The sequence below is a fragment of the Plecotus auritus genome, assembly GCF_963455305.1.
Source record: "Plecotus auritus genome assembly, chromosome: 5".
NCBI classification, from domain to species: Eukaryota; Metazoa; Chordata; class Mammalia; order Chiroptera; family Vespertilionidae; genus Plecotus; species Plecotus auritus.
Window position 1 is genome coordinate 80,818,177 of NC_137776.1, and position 17,302 is coordinate 80,835,478.

Consider the following 17,302-nt stretch of genomic DNA (forward strand, 5'->3'; position numbering starts at 1 on the left):
AAATAAAAATGAGTAACTTATAAATTTCATGAAATAAAGAAAAAAAAGGTAAATCCTCAAGCAAATATGTATAACTGATTCTTCGTTGAAAGGATACAGATTTGTGAAAATTGTAGGCAGGCTTCACTGTAAAAAAAAACAAAAACAGAAAAATTACTAGATGAATACTTGTTTCCCAAATACTCAGTTGCTTTTATAAAAATTTACTATACCAATTACAAGCATTTTTCTAAAACTACTAGTTCCTTTCACAGCCAATAGCTGGAAGAGAAAAATATAATTCTTATTTCTTTTTTGTTTTATAATTTTCAGATCAAAGAACTTACTCTTGCTACCCACAAACTGGTGGCTGGGGGGGTGGCTAAAACTCAAGTTAGTATCTGCCATATTGCTTCCTCAGCAGCAAGTATATCCAAATACAGTATCTTGTAACAAGATATTAATGCCTATGACTTACTTGTGCAAGCGACAATACAATACCTGTAATAACAAAGGATTAAAAACAACCTAAATATCAACCAATAAAAACTAATTAATTATGCAATCATAAAAACAAAAATGGTGCCCAGTGGCATGGCTCAGTGGTTGAGCGTCAACCTATGAACCATGAGATCACGGTTTGATTCTGGTCAGGGTTGCAGGCTGGATCCCCAGTAGGGGGCATGCAGGAAAAAGCCGATCAATGATTCTCTCTCATCATTGATGTTTCTCTCTCCCCCTCTTCCTTCCTCTCTGAAATCAATAAAGATATATATATTTTTAAATGCTAGATAAATAAGCCTGTATATATCCTCAAGAATTCTGAAATTCCTCCTCCATCCACATTCCCAATAAAGCCCTACATTCTTCCTGCCATTACTGACACTAAAAGGTGCTTCTGGAAGGTAATGGACAATATAAATGATACAATATACATTAAAATGATAGATCCTTTTAAAAAAACTATTACAGCTCAATATATAGTTCAGTAATATTTTGAAACAGACTACACTATAATTTGCTTTATGCAGTTTGTTAATACTGAAAATTTTAAATAAAAAGTTTCTAAACTTAAGAGTTAGCCAAAACCGGTTTGGCTCAGTGGATAGAGTGTCAGCCTGCAGACTGAAGGGTCCCGGGTCCAATTCCGGTCAAGGGCATGTACCTTGGTTTGCGGGCACATTCCCAGTGGGAGGTGTGCAGGAGGCAGCTGATCGATGTTTCTCTCTCATCGATGTTTCTAGCTCTCTATCCCTCTCCCTTCCTCTCTGTAAAATATCAATAAAATATATTTTAAAAAAATAAAATAAACTTAGGTTAATTTCTGAATTTTTTAATTTTGACAGTAACTGTCAAACATTATTCATTCTGATATTATTAATATCAAAACCACGTTGCAATTGCTAATGAGTTAATGTTTCCAGTAACTGATGGCTACTGCTATCATCATAAAAGAGAAATAACAGGGCACTATGCTCTTTTGTAAGCTGCTTCTAATGGAAGACATACTACCATCTATGAAGTAATCTTGAAGGGGAAAAAAAATCCAACCTGAATCCAACTGTCAGAGGAAAAGAAGACAGAGGAACAAACCAAATGACACAATAGAGCTGCAATCAACAAAATCCATACTGGAGGAAACTATGGTATTTTCAAAAAACAAATTGCAAAGAAAAAGACAGAAAGATATATAGAGGGGAAGCTGCTACACTAAAAGAGACTTAACACATATCAATACATGACAATGTGTGAAACGTGATGGATCCTAAACAAAACTGCAACAAATTAAATTAATAATAAAACTGTGACTCTGATGAGATAATTGAAAATTTGAGTGCTGGGTGGATATCTGATATTAAGGAATTATTATTTTCTTTTTGAAGTATTCTAATTATATAAAAAAATTAAGAATCCTTATCTTTCAGAGACATACTAAAATATTTATAGATGAAGTGATATGACTGAGATCTGTTTCAAAATTATATAGGATAAGTGAAAATGGATAGGGGTATACATGAAACAAGACTGATCAAGAATTGATAATTATTGAAGTGGTTGATAGTATATGGGGATTTATTACACTCTTCAGCCACTTACATGTTTGAAATTTTCTGTAATTAAAAAAATTTTTTTTAAGGGGGGAGAAGGGATGTATTAAATAAAAGACTTGTGGATAGCAGGTATTATGAGGGACCTATAAATGTCCTTATTCCTATTAAACATCTCCTGCCTGGTCCTACCCAGCCGTTGTGGCTCAGTGGTTGAGCATTGACATATGAACCAGGAGGTCAGTTTAATTCCTGGGTTGCAGGGTCAATCCCCAGGAAAGGCCATGCATGAGGCAGCCATCAATGATTCCTCTCATCATTTGTTTCTCTCTCTCTCTCCCTCTTCCTCTCTGAAATCAATAAAAATATATTTTTTAAAAATTAAACAACTCCATTCCCAAAAATAGAATTCAAGGGAGTAGTAAGCCTTTAAGAGATATTCAATATATGATTCACAGTTACTTCCAAGTTCTTAGAAGCTGAGGCTGACAGTATTTTTGTACTGCTGCTTAGTAGACTAAGAGAACTTAAGTTTTCAGCAAGATATAATGATGAATTTGGAAAACCGCAATCAGTTTTCAGCAAGATATAATGATGAATTTGGAAAACCGCAATCCGAATTTAACACCCTAATATGCCTTAGATAAAAATCAACATTCTTATAGTCTAAAAGCATCACCATAAATCACAACCAAAGACTACAGTTGAAATGTTTTTTAAAAACAAAAAATTAGGGCATGCAGGAGGTAGCCGATTGAGGTTTCTCTCATCAATGTTTCTATCTCTCTATCCCTCTCCCTTTCTCTCTCTAAAGACTCAATAAAAGCATTTTTTTAAAAAAACCCAAAAGATTGAAAGATTAAGCAAACCTTTTGGTATCGATTTTAATAGCAACAAAACTGTTTGAAGATGCTTCTGTCACTTTCTCATCTTCCCAACTTGCAGCCATCTGTGTAGACTGCTCATCATCACCTATAAAACATTTCAAGGATTCTTATTACATAAAGCCAGTATCTGCTGATTCTTTTTTCCCGGAAATCTGGAATTGCAAATAAAATATAATACAACAAATACTGTTTTCTACCAAATTTAAAAACTTAATTTTTCCATAAAATGAAAAGTATGACTATGCATTGTTAATAAAAAGCAATAAAAAACACAATATTGCCATTTTGTATCCACAATAATTACAAACCATGGGTACAAATGTAGTGACTATTTTGGCTTTTCAACATGATTTTAGATATAAATGTACAATACTCCTTTATGTAGCACTTTCCTGTTGAGTTCAATATCCTCCACAACATTTATTCTCCAGAATTCCTCCAAGGTAGATAGAGGCAGGTGCAAGTCTGTTTGTAGTCTTGGACTTGTTTTTTCTTATAGGTATGCTAATCATAAAAGTTATGCTGACCCAAAACTAATCTATGGTGGAGGTGCTAGAAAAGAACATGAAGAAATCTTCTGGGCTGCTGAAAATGTCTGTATCTTTATCTGGATGACAGTTACCCAAGTGTACTCATATGAAAAACTTCATCAAGCTGTTTCACTTAATATATCTCACCTAATATACTGTATGTTATATCCCAATGACAAAATTTTAGAACTTATACCTATCAAGAGATTATTTCCATTTCAGTTAACATAACCACTTATGGCTAGACAGAAGGAAACTTACCTAAGTCACTGAAAAATATTTCTGACATTAGCAGAGCTAAGCACTTTCTCAAAAGGTGAGCCACTTTTGCCAATTTACAAATTTAACAAAAAAAACAAAACAAAACACATTTCCAGGCTACATTTTTCATTTTACAAAAATGAGATCATTCTACACCTGCTCTTTTGTAAGCTGCTTTCATCACCACCACCCAATTTATTAGCCTTCCCCATCTCAGTTATCTGTTCATGCTAAGTCCATCCTTTCAGGTCTCAGGCTAAAACTTTAGTTACCATTGACTTCAGTTGATTCATCTCCAAATAATTGACCCTTGAACAACACAGGGGTTAGGGGCGCAACCCCCTCCCTACCCCCCGCAGTCGAAAACCTGCATATAACTTTTAACTCCATGTATTTATTGAAAAAATACCACGTATAAAGGGACCCATGCTGTTCAAGGGTCAACTATATATCCAGAATGTAATTATCTCTTACCACACTCATTGCTACCACCCTGACTTATGCTACCACATCTCACATAGATGATTGCAATACCCTCCTAATTGGTTTCCCTGCTCAGTCTATTCTTAACACAGCAACTTTCCTTAAACTTTCAGATCACATCAACCCTCTGCTCAAAATCCTACAATATCTCCCTATTTTCCCTCCAAGTATAAGCCAAAGTCCTTATAAAAGTCCAGTTATCTCTCTGTCCTCATTTCCTTTTACTTTCTTGCTATTCCTTTCCTTTCTATTCCTCAAATTATGAAAGACACTCTCATTTTAAGGTCTTGGTACTAGATGTTTCCTCTGCCTGGAATGTTCTTCCCACAGTATCTACATAGTTAACTATCAACTACCATAAGTCCTTGCTCAAATACTATCTTCTCAATAAAGCTTTCCCTAATCACCACTTTAATAAAATCATACACCCTTCAGATATTCCCAAAGGTTCCTTATTTCATGTGTGTGTTTTTTTCTGTAACATATATCACCCTTTAATAGAGTATGTTTTTTAAACCTTATGTTTACTGTTTATTGTCTGTTTCTTCCATGAGAATGCACGCTCCAGAAGGGCAAGGATAGTTTTCATTTTTACTTAATGACATGTAATAACTCAAATGCCTACAACAAAGCCTGGCATATGATAAGTAGGTGGCATACAGCAGACTTTCAATAACTATTTTGCAGAATAGTAATAGTAAGTTTTTTGTAAAGTATCTTGGATATTTATAATACTTGACTAATGCTGCATTTATGAGTATATTAGAGGCCCAGTGCACGGATTCGTACACTGGTGGGGTCCTCATCCTGGCCCGTGGGGATCGGGCCGAAACCTGCTCTCCCACATCCCCTGAGGGGTCCCAGATTGCGAGAGGGCACAGATCAGGCTAAGGGACCTCACCAGTGCACAACTGAGGCCGAGAAGGGACCGTGGGAGGGCTCCAGGGCATGTCCGGCCCATGTCGCCCTGTCCCGATTGGCTGGAACCCATCAGCAAGCTAACCTACCAGTCAGAGCGTCTGCCCCTGGTGGTCAGTGTGTGTCATAGCGACTAGTCGAATGGTCGAACGAGTGGTAGGACACTTAGCATATTAGGCTTTTATTATAAAGGATTTTGTGTGAGAAGAAACTCAGGAATATCAGGAATAGGGGCTTGAGAAATCTGGCCATGGGAAAAAAAACAGGGACTTTAATGTATCCACAGCAGGCGTCCTCAAACTATGTCCTGCGGGCCACATGCAGTCCGCCAAGGACATTTATCTGGCCCGCCGGGTGCCGCTGCCTGTCCTGCTTAGCAGCCAACTCGTCCCGGGCCCGCAGTGCGCATAGGAATTTGTTCATAGTTTTTTTTTTTTAAACTATAGTCCGGCCCTCCAACGGTCTGAGGGACCGTGAACTGGCACCCTGTTTAAAAAGTTTGAGGACCCCTGATCCACAGAGACACACAAGACCAAAATGTTGAAGCACGACTTCTGAAGGAGCACAGATGGTGGACTGAAGCATTCTGCGGCAAGCTGGCCTTTGCACCAGGTGGGCTGGCTTCCGGCTCATCCAGTGCTTCTGCTGGTTCATGCAAGGAAGAACATTTTCCTTGACTTTTAGGTGCTTTTATATTCATCTCAAAAAGAAAAAATTCTGAACTCAGGATTTGGCAAATATTTGTGTTGTCTCCTGGAGTGGGGGGTCCTGCTTCTTTTATTCAACTGCTTTCCATAATCTTGAAATGCAGATACCCCTCCTCTACACTTTACCTCCATGATTTGGATTGCAAAGGCTGCTTTTATTTTTCCCCCCTCTAAAATTTAACACTGAGAAGCTCATAGGATGCCGTCATCCTGCCAACTTCTCCAGGAAGAAAGAAAAACTGACATGTTTTTTCCGCCAATTGCTTACTTGTAAATAAATTATTTTGCAAGCTGAAGGGTGATGTTTAATTTGAAACTGGTGCTTAGATGGTGATATTTGCGAATTCTTTACCTTTTATTCCCAACAAGAAGACTATATAAATAGCAAGTGTGGGTGTGAAAAAAATAAAAAATAAAAGATTGAAGCAGCAGATGAGGAAAAGTATCATTTGTCGTAACATCATTTTGAGCACATCTTAAGACACTGTGGGCACAAAAAAAAAAAAAAAAAAAGACACTATGGGCTGTAGAGAGATGTAAAATTCCAAATCAATGACATTCTCACTACAAACACTTCTTAGAGAAGACTGTGAGGCATGAGGGACCCTTTTCATTCATTCTTTCATACAGTCACTGTTTTATTCCACATTTATTGTGTGCTAGGTATTGGACTATAACTAAATATAAAACAAACCCAGTCAGCTTGGCTCAGCAGTTGTCGACCTATGAACCAGGAGGTCGAGGTTCAATTTCCAGTCAGGGCACATGCCCAGGTTGAGGGCTTGATCCCCAGTATGGTCGTGCAGGAGGTAGTCGATCAATGATTCTTTCTCATCATTGATGTTTCTATCTCTCTCTCCCTCTCCCTTCCTCTATGAAACCAATAAAAAATATTTAAGTAAGTAAGTAAATAAAACAAATGAAACACTGTCTGCCCTCAGTGGAGATTAAAATCTAATGGTACAGAAAAAAAGTACTTGTTTAGAATAACTACAAATCCTATCCTATATAATAAAAGGCTAATATGCAAATTGTCCCCTTGACCAGGACTTCGACCAGGGGGCGGGGCTGGCCAGCCAACTGCCCTCGGAACCTCCCCCAATTACCCCCCCCCCCCGGTCCAGGGCAAGGCCAGCCAGCCAACCGCCTGCGGCCCCTCCCCCCAGCCAGCCTGGCCCAATCAGCCTGGGCTGGCCAGACCCCACCCATGCACAAATTCGTGCACCAAGCCTCTAGTAATCTATATCATAAAAGGCCTGTGGTCATGACGCCGTAATGACCAAACGAGCAGCAGCTCTCATGGCGGGTGGGGCGCTGGCAGTGTCCGTGGAGCATGCGAGGCATCACGGGCGGCAGACATGACCCTGATGGCAGGCTAGGCCTAGGGGACCCTACACATGCATGATTTAATCGTGCACTGGGCCTCTAGTTATATAATAAATGCTGTGGGAAAAGAATCCAACTGTGAGAGAAGATAATGAGACCTCCTTAGACTGGTCAGGGAAACCCTCTCTGTGGTGACATTTAAGGTAAGACTTGCCCTGGTTGGTGTTCTCAGTGGTTAGAGTCTCAGCCCACACTTCAAAGGGTCTAGTTTGATTCCCAGTCAAGGGCACATACCTGGGTTGTAGGTTCAAGCCCCAGCCCCAGTCGAGCTGTGTGGAGGATGTAACCAATCGATGCGTCTCTCTCACATTGATGTTTCTCTCTCTCTCTCTCCCTCCTCCCTCCTTCCCTTCCACTATCTCTAAAAATCAATGGAAGGCAGCTATCCTCAAGTGAGGATTAACAACAAAAAAGAAAAGACTTAAAGGATGAAAGAGCTGAGCCTTGCCAAGAGCCAGAGGAGTTCACTGAGCAGGAGGAATTTAGGAATTTAGGTGTAGGGAAAGGCCTGTGTGATAGGTAGTATCATGAATAGGGAGCACAAGACAAGGTAAGACTGAAGAGTTAAGAGTAAGGGTTTATTCAACATGATGTAAGGCAGTACCATTTACTTAGAGGTAGCAGCACAATAGGGGAGAAAACAGAGGTTCAGGCAGTAAATATACTTTTAGGCTTGAGAATCCTATGAGGCATCCAAGGGGGATGTTAAGTAGGTAGCACGGATCTGCTACTTCTGAGGTTGATGCTTTGCACTCTCTTACTTATGTTGTACCAGATGTCACCTCCCCACTAACAATATCTGTCCATGACTCAGTCTAGTAGCAGCAGCAGCTGCTACTGAATGGAATTATTAATTGCCAATGTCAAAACTTTAATTTCTTAGTTTTAATTACATTATGAACTATGCCAAGGAGTTAGATGGGTCTACGATTTTAATAAGAAAATACTGTCTCCTTGGTAGTATCAGCAGTATCCAAAGTAAAGATACTTAAAAATTTTTTTTTACTGCCAAAACCGGTTTGGCTCAGTGGATAGAGCGTCGGCCTGCGGACTGTGGGGTCCCGGGTTTGATTCCGGTCAAGGGCATGTACCTGGGTTGCGGGCACATCCCCAGTGGGGGGTGTGCAGGAGGCAGCTGATCGATGTTTCTCTCTCATCGATGTTTCTAGCTCTCTGTCCCTCTCCCTTCCTCTCTGTAAAATATCAATAAAATATGTTTAAAAAAAAAATTTTTTTTTACTGATTTAAGAGAAGGGAGGAGAGATAGAAACATCAATGATGATAGAAAATCATCAATCGGCTGCCTCCTGCATGCCCCCTACTGGGGACCAAGCACACACACCTGGGCATGTGCCCTGACCGGGAATCAAACCATGACCTGGTTCATGGGTCATGGCTCAACCACTGAACACCAGCCAGGCCAAAGTAAAGGTACTTAAAGAAAACAGTACAAACTCAGAAGCAAAGAACTGCAGACCCTAGTAGAGCCAGCAATTCCAACTTAGAAAACCTCCATCTATTTTAACCCAAAAAGGCAGTAAACAGTATCTGTCAAGGAAATTTTAGCTCACTAAAATTTGAGTGAACTGACACCTTAGCTTCAGGATCCTTGTCAAATTATTCTACCTTCCCAAGAATAGAATCAAAATCTTTTTCACTTTTTTAAAAAAACATTGACTTGAGGCCCTAGCCGTTTTGGTTCAGTTGATGAGAGCATCGGCTTGAGGACGGAACGATCCTGAGTTCGATTCCGGCCAGCGGCACATGCCCGGGTTGTGGGCTCAGTCCCCAGTAGGGGGCATGCAGGAGGCAGCCAATCAATGATTCTCTCTCATCATTGATGTTTCTATCTCTCTCTCTCCCTTCCTCTCTGAAATAAATAAAAATACATTAAAAATATATATACTTTTTAAAATTTGAGTTGAGAGAGAGAGGGGAAAGGGGGAAAGAGAGGCAGGGAAAAAGAGAGAAACATTGATTTGTTGTTCTACTTAATTATGCATTCATTGGTTGATTCTTGTATGTGCCCTGACAGGAGACTGAACCCACAACCTTGGCATATCAGGGTAGGTTATTCTAACCAAATGAGCTACCTGGCCCAGGCCCAGTTTTCCTTCTTTCAATTTACATAGCTATAATACTTTGAAAATCGTTGTTAATTTGTTGGCTGAACTAGTAGCAATCTCTCCAATCACCTAACATCAATCTTTTAATATTCTTTAATTCATCCATGAAAAATTCACTAACCAACTTGCCTAAAATGTTTCCCACTTGTGTAGTTACATGAACCAAAGTTACCCTTAAGACCATTCCTTTCAGCTATAAAGATTTTTTTTTAATTTTCTACTGAGTTAATGTATTATTGTTGAAGTCTCATATCTAAGATAATCATGAATTCTGGCTGTATGCTCCAGAGTTATGAATAAAGGTCTAGGCCAGTGGTCGGCAAACTCATTAGTCAACAGAGCGGCAAACGGCGGCTCGCGAGCCACATGTGGCTCGCGAGCCGCTGTTTGCCGACCACTGGTCTAGGCAGTTCCGTGACACTACTCCTAAAAGAACACTAATCTTACCTAAAATGCTAGAAAAGCCAACAGTATTGTGAAAGGGTCAAGGGACAGAATCTGACAGATTGCTAACCATTTTCCTGCAAATATTCCACAGTTACTGATATTAAAGCATAGAATACACGCTCGTCAGTAAAAAGTTAATGGAAAAAGGACTATATACACACAAAGCCCCCAAAACCTGTAACTTTATCTTACTATTATAATAATTAGCACTACTATTTCCAAATGGATTTTCAAATGTTTGTTAATTAAATCTAGCAATATTTCTTTCAAATTAACTGATTAGCCCAAAAGGACCTTCTAGGAACATTCAGACACTATCGTGTTTTTTGCTTAAAACCATGACTACCATTTAATCCTAGATTTCCTGATTTCTACACCAATTTCAATAATCACATCAAGTCTACAATTGTTCAGTTTTTTTCTTAAGAAACAAACAAAAACCACTTCCTTTTTAAGCTGCTAAAAAAAATTTGTCAAGACAATATGTAAATCCTTTTTGTGATGCTGGTGCATGTACTTAACCACTGTGTACATAAGTTTCCTCATCTATAAAAGAAGGTAATAAAACCCGATTCTACCTACCACAAGAATCAATAGAGATTTTATGGAAAGAACACAATTTAAAGTGTCATAAAACTATTATTGTACTCTTAATAAGCATAGTATCTTATCATTTCACTTTACTTTTTAATCTACTTTTTTCCCCTACAGGATTACAGCTGGTATTTTATGTGAAATATAAACTGTGAAACAGCGTAAGAGAATATGAACTACTCGAACTCTTCTAAATTAACAGCACTAGAAATTTACCTATAAATTAAGCATAACAAAACAATTATAAATTTCAAGTTTAATGTTAACTGCAACTCACATTTCATTAACTTGTTCTCATTGCAGTGCATAAAGCAACAGAGCTATTATGTAGTCTCCCAAGAGTCATGAGTTAATAATGAGTAAAACGTTATTAAACGCAAATAGGTGAAATAATACACTTTAAATTAACAGTAGCCACAAACACTGATTTGGTTCATGTAATGAGAATCAGCAATTCCACAGAGGCATAGGTTTACTGTAAATCTAGAAGATTTCAGTAATAAAATAGGGGAGTAATAAAATACGGAGCACATTAACCCAGAGCAACCCGGGTAAATGAGTTAATACACATTCTGGAAATTGTAGATATTAGACAAGAAAGGTAACAAAAAACAAACAAACAAAAAAAGATAACAAAAAGAACCAAGAACAGAGCGTCTACTCCTAAACACATGGTAAAAATAAATAAATAAATCGACTTGCAACAAAGCAACATTAGACCTTCCCCACTACCATTTTTAACAATCAAACCTATATATACAGCTCAACAGTTTGCGTTTGAGGAACACAGGAACGCCGATAACCCTGACCACCAAGTGGTCTCTCTTTGTTGTTATCGATGACACAGCTTTCTTCCTGACTGTCGGCAACTAATTGCCAACCCAGCAGCCTGCCTAAAGGCCTGGCCGTACCCCCACCTACACACGAGGAACTACGTTCGGGCCTTAAGGCATCCGAAGTGGGTCCTCCGGGACAGAGAGCCCTAAGGGGGCGCCGAGGGAGGGGGGTCTGTGGCGCCGGCCCCCCAAGAGGCGGGCGAGAGGCTGGGCGGGGAGCTACGGGGCTGGGCCGCTCGCGCGCCTCCTCGTCTTGGGCGGAGAGGGGTCGACGGGCTCAGCGCTTGGGGGCGAGGCTGGGACGGGGCCTCCCGCCAGGGCGGTGGGGGCCAGGCCCGCTGTGCCCCAAACGGGCGGGGGTGGCGCTGAACTCCTAGGTACGGGCAGCCCCAGAGCAGAGGCTGTGAGGGCCTGGGGTGGGAGGTAGGCCGGAGAGGTGTCCGGCCCTATTTCGGGCCCCCGCCCCCTTCACCTGCCACGAACACCACGAAGACCGCGCCGTTCCTCTTGGCCGACGCGATGGCGGCCGGAATGGCGCCCTGGAACCACAGCATCTCTCCACTCCGGCCTCGGTGCTCGCTGGAAGTGCTGTCTTCGCGGCCAGGAGCTGGCCCCGCCCTCCCCTTCGTCGGACCCCGCGGCCCCGGCAGTCCCAGCTGGCCCGCCCCCCGCCTCCGGCTCCGCAGGGACGCGCACACTCAGCGGTCCTCTGGGACGCGCGCAAACGCGCGGGCGGGGAGCGCGTGGCGTCACGTGATGCCACACGTCGCTGTTGGCATGGAGTCCCATTGCCTCGTCTGGTTGGCTAGTTGGCGCGTGCGCGCGCCCGCTAGGCCTTAGGCCCGGCAGTCCCGGAAGTGGAAGGAGCCTGCGGAAAGGGTGACTAAACTGCTACAGTTGTTGGCGGCGCCTACATGAGCCATGATGGGAATTGTAGTCTTCCTAGGCTTGTTCTCCTTCCGTGATTTCCCAGCACGGCTAAGGGGGCAGCAGTGAGAGCCTCTTAATCTATAAAGGGGAGGAGAGAAAGGGGCGGTCACTGATGCTTTGCCCTTGTTCTTTGAGAACTTGAAGTGTGGAGGAAATAGTCCCCACTCCAAATGGAATCCTGCTTAGTAGGAGACGATGTAATTCTCTATTCCTATTAGTGGCCTTTGTGTGATGGGGTGGGTGTCTCTCGGTATAGAGCTAAATGGGCTTTGTAGGGGCTTAGTGAGAAGCTTTGATTTCTACTGAACTTTACCATCCCAACCTTGAAGAAAAGACAGGATAAAAAACCACGACAGTCACCTTCTGTAATACCATACAGCCCATGTACCTCGAATGTAAGTAAGCCTGAGCATTTTCCTAGTCATTGACTAGAGAGCATTACACAACCGAAAAACAACTAGCTATACTTTCTATGGCTGCTTTCTAAGTAATGATTTATTTTCCAGCTACTTTCCATGGTAAGACAAAAGAGAGGAATAGATAATGATTTTGTTTATAATTTTATGTAAGAATGTTTTATAATCAAGGTATGGCACTTAAGCCCTAGCCAGTTGCTCAGTGGTTAGAGTGTGGGCCCATGGACTGAAGGGTTTGATTCCTGTGAAGGGCACGTACCTTAGTTGGGGCAACCAGTCGATGTGTCTCTCTCATCTCTCACTCTCTCTCTTCTGCCCCCCCCCTTCCACTCTCACTAAAAATCTAAAAATCAATGGAAAAATATCCTTCCTTGGGTGAAGATTAAAAATAAATAAATATCAACTAAAATCCAACCTGCTTTTTAAAAAAAAGATATGGCACCCTAGCTGGTTTAGCTCAGTGGATAGAGAATTGGCCTGCGGGCTGAAGGGTCCCAAGTTCAATTCCAATTCCTGCGAGTGTGTCCCCCCTGTTACAACCCGCGTGGTTCAGGGTTCAGGTTCAGGGTTCGGGCTCTGGAGGAGGCAGCATGCAAATGAAAGAGACTAGAAAATATTAATTTGGAAATGTTGGGGGCCAGGCGGGAGCCCAACTCAAGGGGAAGGACTCCACCCCGCTCTGGCCTTGCTATCCCTTTTATTAAGACTATGGGATACACCCATAGCCTTTAGGCAGGCAATTCCAATAATAGCCAATCAGCAAGAATTTACATAAAACTAAAAGGTGGAAGTTGCTTTAGCTACCATTGTCTCAACTAAACAGTGGGTGGTTGGCTCTGACCTTTCAGAGTTTCAAGGTTGACCAGCCTTCAGGGTGCCTTGTCCACAGCTCTCTGCTAGTGAGGACAATGGGCAGCTTCCAACATCTCCCCTGTTTTTTTTTCCTTAAAAAATCTTGCATTCTGCAGACTAGAAATAAACATGTAAACAAAAATGAGACAAGCAACAGTGGTTATGTTGAGAGGCAAATGAATCAGTCTGTAGTAAGTTTCTTTCTGGGCCAACAGTTCTTTGAGTCCCAATTTCAATGTCCAACAGTTCCTTATGTGTACATGTCAGCCATGATATTTCAGTTCTGGATGGTGGACAAATGGTGGCAATGCAGGTCCAACCCTCTCTGGTTTGGTCCTGGGCAACCTTCTATGACACACAGCTGCTGACTGCTAGTATGGCAAGGCGTCTTCACCATCTTCCATCTCTGGACTGTTTCTCCTCTTGTCTTCATGGCTGGAGCAGTCCTGTCAGTTCCTCTCCAGGATCCATTGTTGCAGGAATCCACATGGTCTTGGAGTTGTTTTCTGGAAGTATACAAACATATTCTCAACCAAAGGTTAATAAAGGAATCTTTTCTATAAATTTGACTTGGGATCCTTTTTATTTTTGCCCAAACAATTTTCCTTTAGCTTATTTTGACACCATGTGTGTTCACGGGTGTCTTGCTGTTACCATTACAAATGAAAAATAATTTTCCAAAGTAAAAAATTTCTTGATGTAATTTTCCCACAATGTATTATTTTTCTTACAGGATATTATTCTACTATCCCCCCCTTTTTTATTTAAATATTAGGAGGCTTTTGGAAATTTTATAAGGCAGTCTTGATAACTTTTAATTTTAATTTTTGCACAGAAATATGACTGCTATAGATTCATTGCATGTTTGGCAATTTTACTATGAGATGAACCATCAATAAAAAATTTAGTTAATACTTCAGCAACAGTTTTTTTTTGTCCAGTACAATTAAGTTTTCTTAAATATTCACTTATTTCAATTAGCCAATTTAAATTAGTCTGAAATAAGGTATATATTTTTTATTAATTTAACTTTACTTGTCCTTGGTTATGGACAGTAAATGACATTAATTGCAAGTAGTCTTTGAGTAACTTTACATCAGCTATATTCAAGGAGGCAAAAACACAAATTACTTACTTCAGTTTATGAGGCCAAATTTATTGACTTTTAATTACAGTTCTTCAGGTATTTGAAGAAAACCTCTCTTTATTCCCTTCAAAAATAACTTTCAGGCTACAGAGAGTTTCACTTAAGAATCTTCTTAAGGTTATGGTGACTACTAGTACCGATCAGATTTAATATTTTAATAACAATCTAAGGTTTACCCTGTAAATATTAGTGAAAGAGATTTCAAAAATTTTAAATTTCTCCTTTTTATTAAGCTAGAATTTAATTTTTAAAGAGTATCCCCTTTGGCTAATTAGCATATACAGAGGGTTCATGGGGGGTCTCAGTAACTTTATTCAAAGAGAGGGGTTGGCCTTTGCTGTTTCATGATGGTGGCCCCCAGGGGAGTGGCTAGCCATGAGGCCAACATGGCAGCTACCAAGTCAGGCAGTCCAAAAATGGTGACTGTCTAAAGTTTAGACTCAACTGTTAAAGCCAAAACGAAACTGCAGACAAACAGAAATCTCACTAGCTGTTTCTGGTGGCTTTATTAGAATTTAATTGTTTATAATTTAAGTAAGTATCTTTAATTAAAAAAGCAAAGCAAACTTAGTAAATGTTTACGTCTGATTCACAAGGCGCAAAAGCGGCCCTACCTTCAGCCTAATTAAAAATGCAGGCGGCTATGGGCTTTTTGTCATTTTAACTTTCTGCTGTTGGATTTTAAGAAACATTTTGCCCTCCTTAGAGGCCAAAACTTTCATAAAATTTATAAGTAAAATATAGTTATTAATTTTTATTTGATAAAGCTTTCCATTCAACTTCAAGTATATTAGATTGGTTGAATTCAATAATATTTCCTTTAAGAAGAGAGTACAAATTTCTTGAATTACTCCGGGCGCCCTTGGAGTCTTCCAAGAATCATCTCTCAGTTAAAGCCTTGAAATATTAACTTGGAAAAAACCATCAAACAAATATCTATATATGATTTAAAGATCACAATACTTTATCTCCCAATTTAATTTGAACCTTGAACTTTTAGAGCTGGCAAGTCAAATATTTAGCATTTATTTGATTATTAACACATATTTTTAAGAATAAATTTCAAAAATACAATAATTAACTTTAAACCGAACAGGTTTTTTCTGCCTGGGGAAGTTGGGAAGCAAACTTGCAGGTATTCAGTGTCACATTCTTTAAAGATGGCTGCTGGCAGGAAACTGATTTACCTGTCTGCTGGGGGAAGGGTGACCACCCTTTCCTCCATTAACAAAGGGCGTAGCCAGTCTTTATCTGGGCTACTTGATCTTTATAATATATTTTTCAACAATTTTTGAGTTTCAAATCCAATTCCATTTATTTTAAGGCATTTACTTTGGATAAATTCTTTTGTAACACAATTCACTAATTTTCTTGAAGGCCTTAAAAGTTAGTTTTTTAACACCCTTCATTAGCATTTTATTTTATTTTTTTTAAATATATTTTATTGATTTTTTTACAGAGAGGAAGGGAGAGGGATAGAGAGTTAGAAACTTCAATGAGAGAGAAACATCAATCAGCTGCCTCTTGCACACCTCCTACTGGGGATGTGCCCGCAACCAAGGTACATGCCCTTGACCGGAATCGAACCTGGGACCCTTCAGTCTGCAGGCCAATGCTCTATCCACTGAGCCAAACCGGTTAGGGCCCTCATTAGCATTTTAAAAACTACTCTTTGTTATGGAAATGCAAATCCTTTTTCTGGAACTAGCTTGAATTTCTTTCCTTTTGGTCAAATCCGCCATTTTTCTCAGGAAAAAACCAGTCTTGGGTTTTTCATTTCTATAGCCTTTGTAGAGAGATTCCAGCTTAAAACCCTATCTAATATGTCCAAAAATTGGACAGTTGTGCACATTTGTTTCAAGCCAGGCTTCTCTCCCCATGAGTACAGAAATCCCAGACACATTTCTAAATTTTTTAAAACTTTTCATGGTGAGAAGGAGATTTTAAATTAGCATACTGAGAGAGTGGCCTTCTATATTGGATTGCCACGTGTCTCCCTTCCCTCACATTCTGGTTGCTCTGGGGGAAGTTTTCAGTAACAGATCTGGCTGTGTATCTTTTCATGCTTAATAGATAAAGACAGATCTTAAATTTTTTTCCTTTTTCGCTTTCAGAAGTAATTACTAGCACTTAAGCTTATCTTTGCCAAAGTTTGCATTTCCCAGTGAGTTCTTTTATAATTTTTTTTAAACATATTTTATTGATATTTTACAGAGAGGAAGGGAGAGGGATAGAGAGCTAGAAACATCGATGAGAGAGAAACATCGATCAGCTGCCTCCTGCACACCCCCCACTGGGGATGTGCCCGCAACCCAGGTACATGCCCTTGACCGGAATCGAACCCAGGACCCCTCAGTCCGCAGGCCGACGCTCTATCCACTGAGCCAAACCGGTTTTGGCTCTTTTATAATTTTTAAACAAAACTTTAAGTAATCTCATTGCAGGAGAGCAGATAGCTCTGCCCTCTCCTGCCACCTTTGAATTTCTCTGCACCAGAGGCAGTTTCAGCTGTGGAGTTTCATTTCTTATTACAGATTTTAGATTCCAAATACAAATTAAGATTTTAATCTGAACAAGAAACCACATTCCTTAAGCATGCAAACCAAAAGTCTATAATAAAGTTTACTTTATAACCTAATTCTTCCCCATTAGCTTGGCTGAAAAAGATGTTTCCATCCTACTTTCAGATCTCGACTTCTGCAGCTGATCGTGGGCTTTGCATGCGGTGAATTTCCCTCACCTATATGGTGATCTT

At 40.2% G+C, this 17,302-nt stretch overlaps 1 protein-coding gene across 2 annotated transcripts in view; it reads right to left on the bottom strand.

Annotated features, from left to right (window-relative positions):
• Positions 1 to 12,039, bottom strand: part of UBXN4 (UBX domain protein 4) — a 40,197-nt gene extending 28,158 nt beyond the window's left edge. For both annotated transcript variants that reach the window (XR_013960583.1, XM_080667711.1), the window contains exons 1-3: positions 11,675 to 12,039; positions 2,897 to 2,999; positions 98 to 126 (exon numbers count right to left, since the gene is read on the bottom strand). Coding sequence is in view for 1 of the 2 variants with exons in the window: in XM_080667711.1 (XP_080523837.1) it covers positions 98 to 126; positions 2,897 to 2,999; positions 11,675 to 11,756 (214 nt within the window). In the remaining variant the exon portion in view is untranslated. The remainder of the gene's footprint in view (positions 1 to 97; positions 127 to 2,896; positions 3,000 to 11,674) is intronic.
• Positions 12,040 to 17,302: the final 5,263 nt, after the last annotated feature.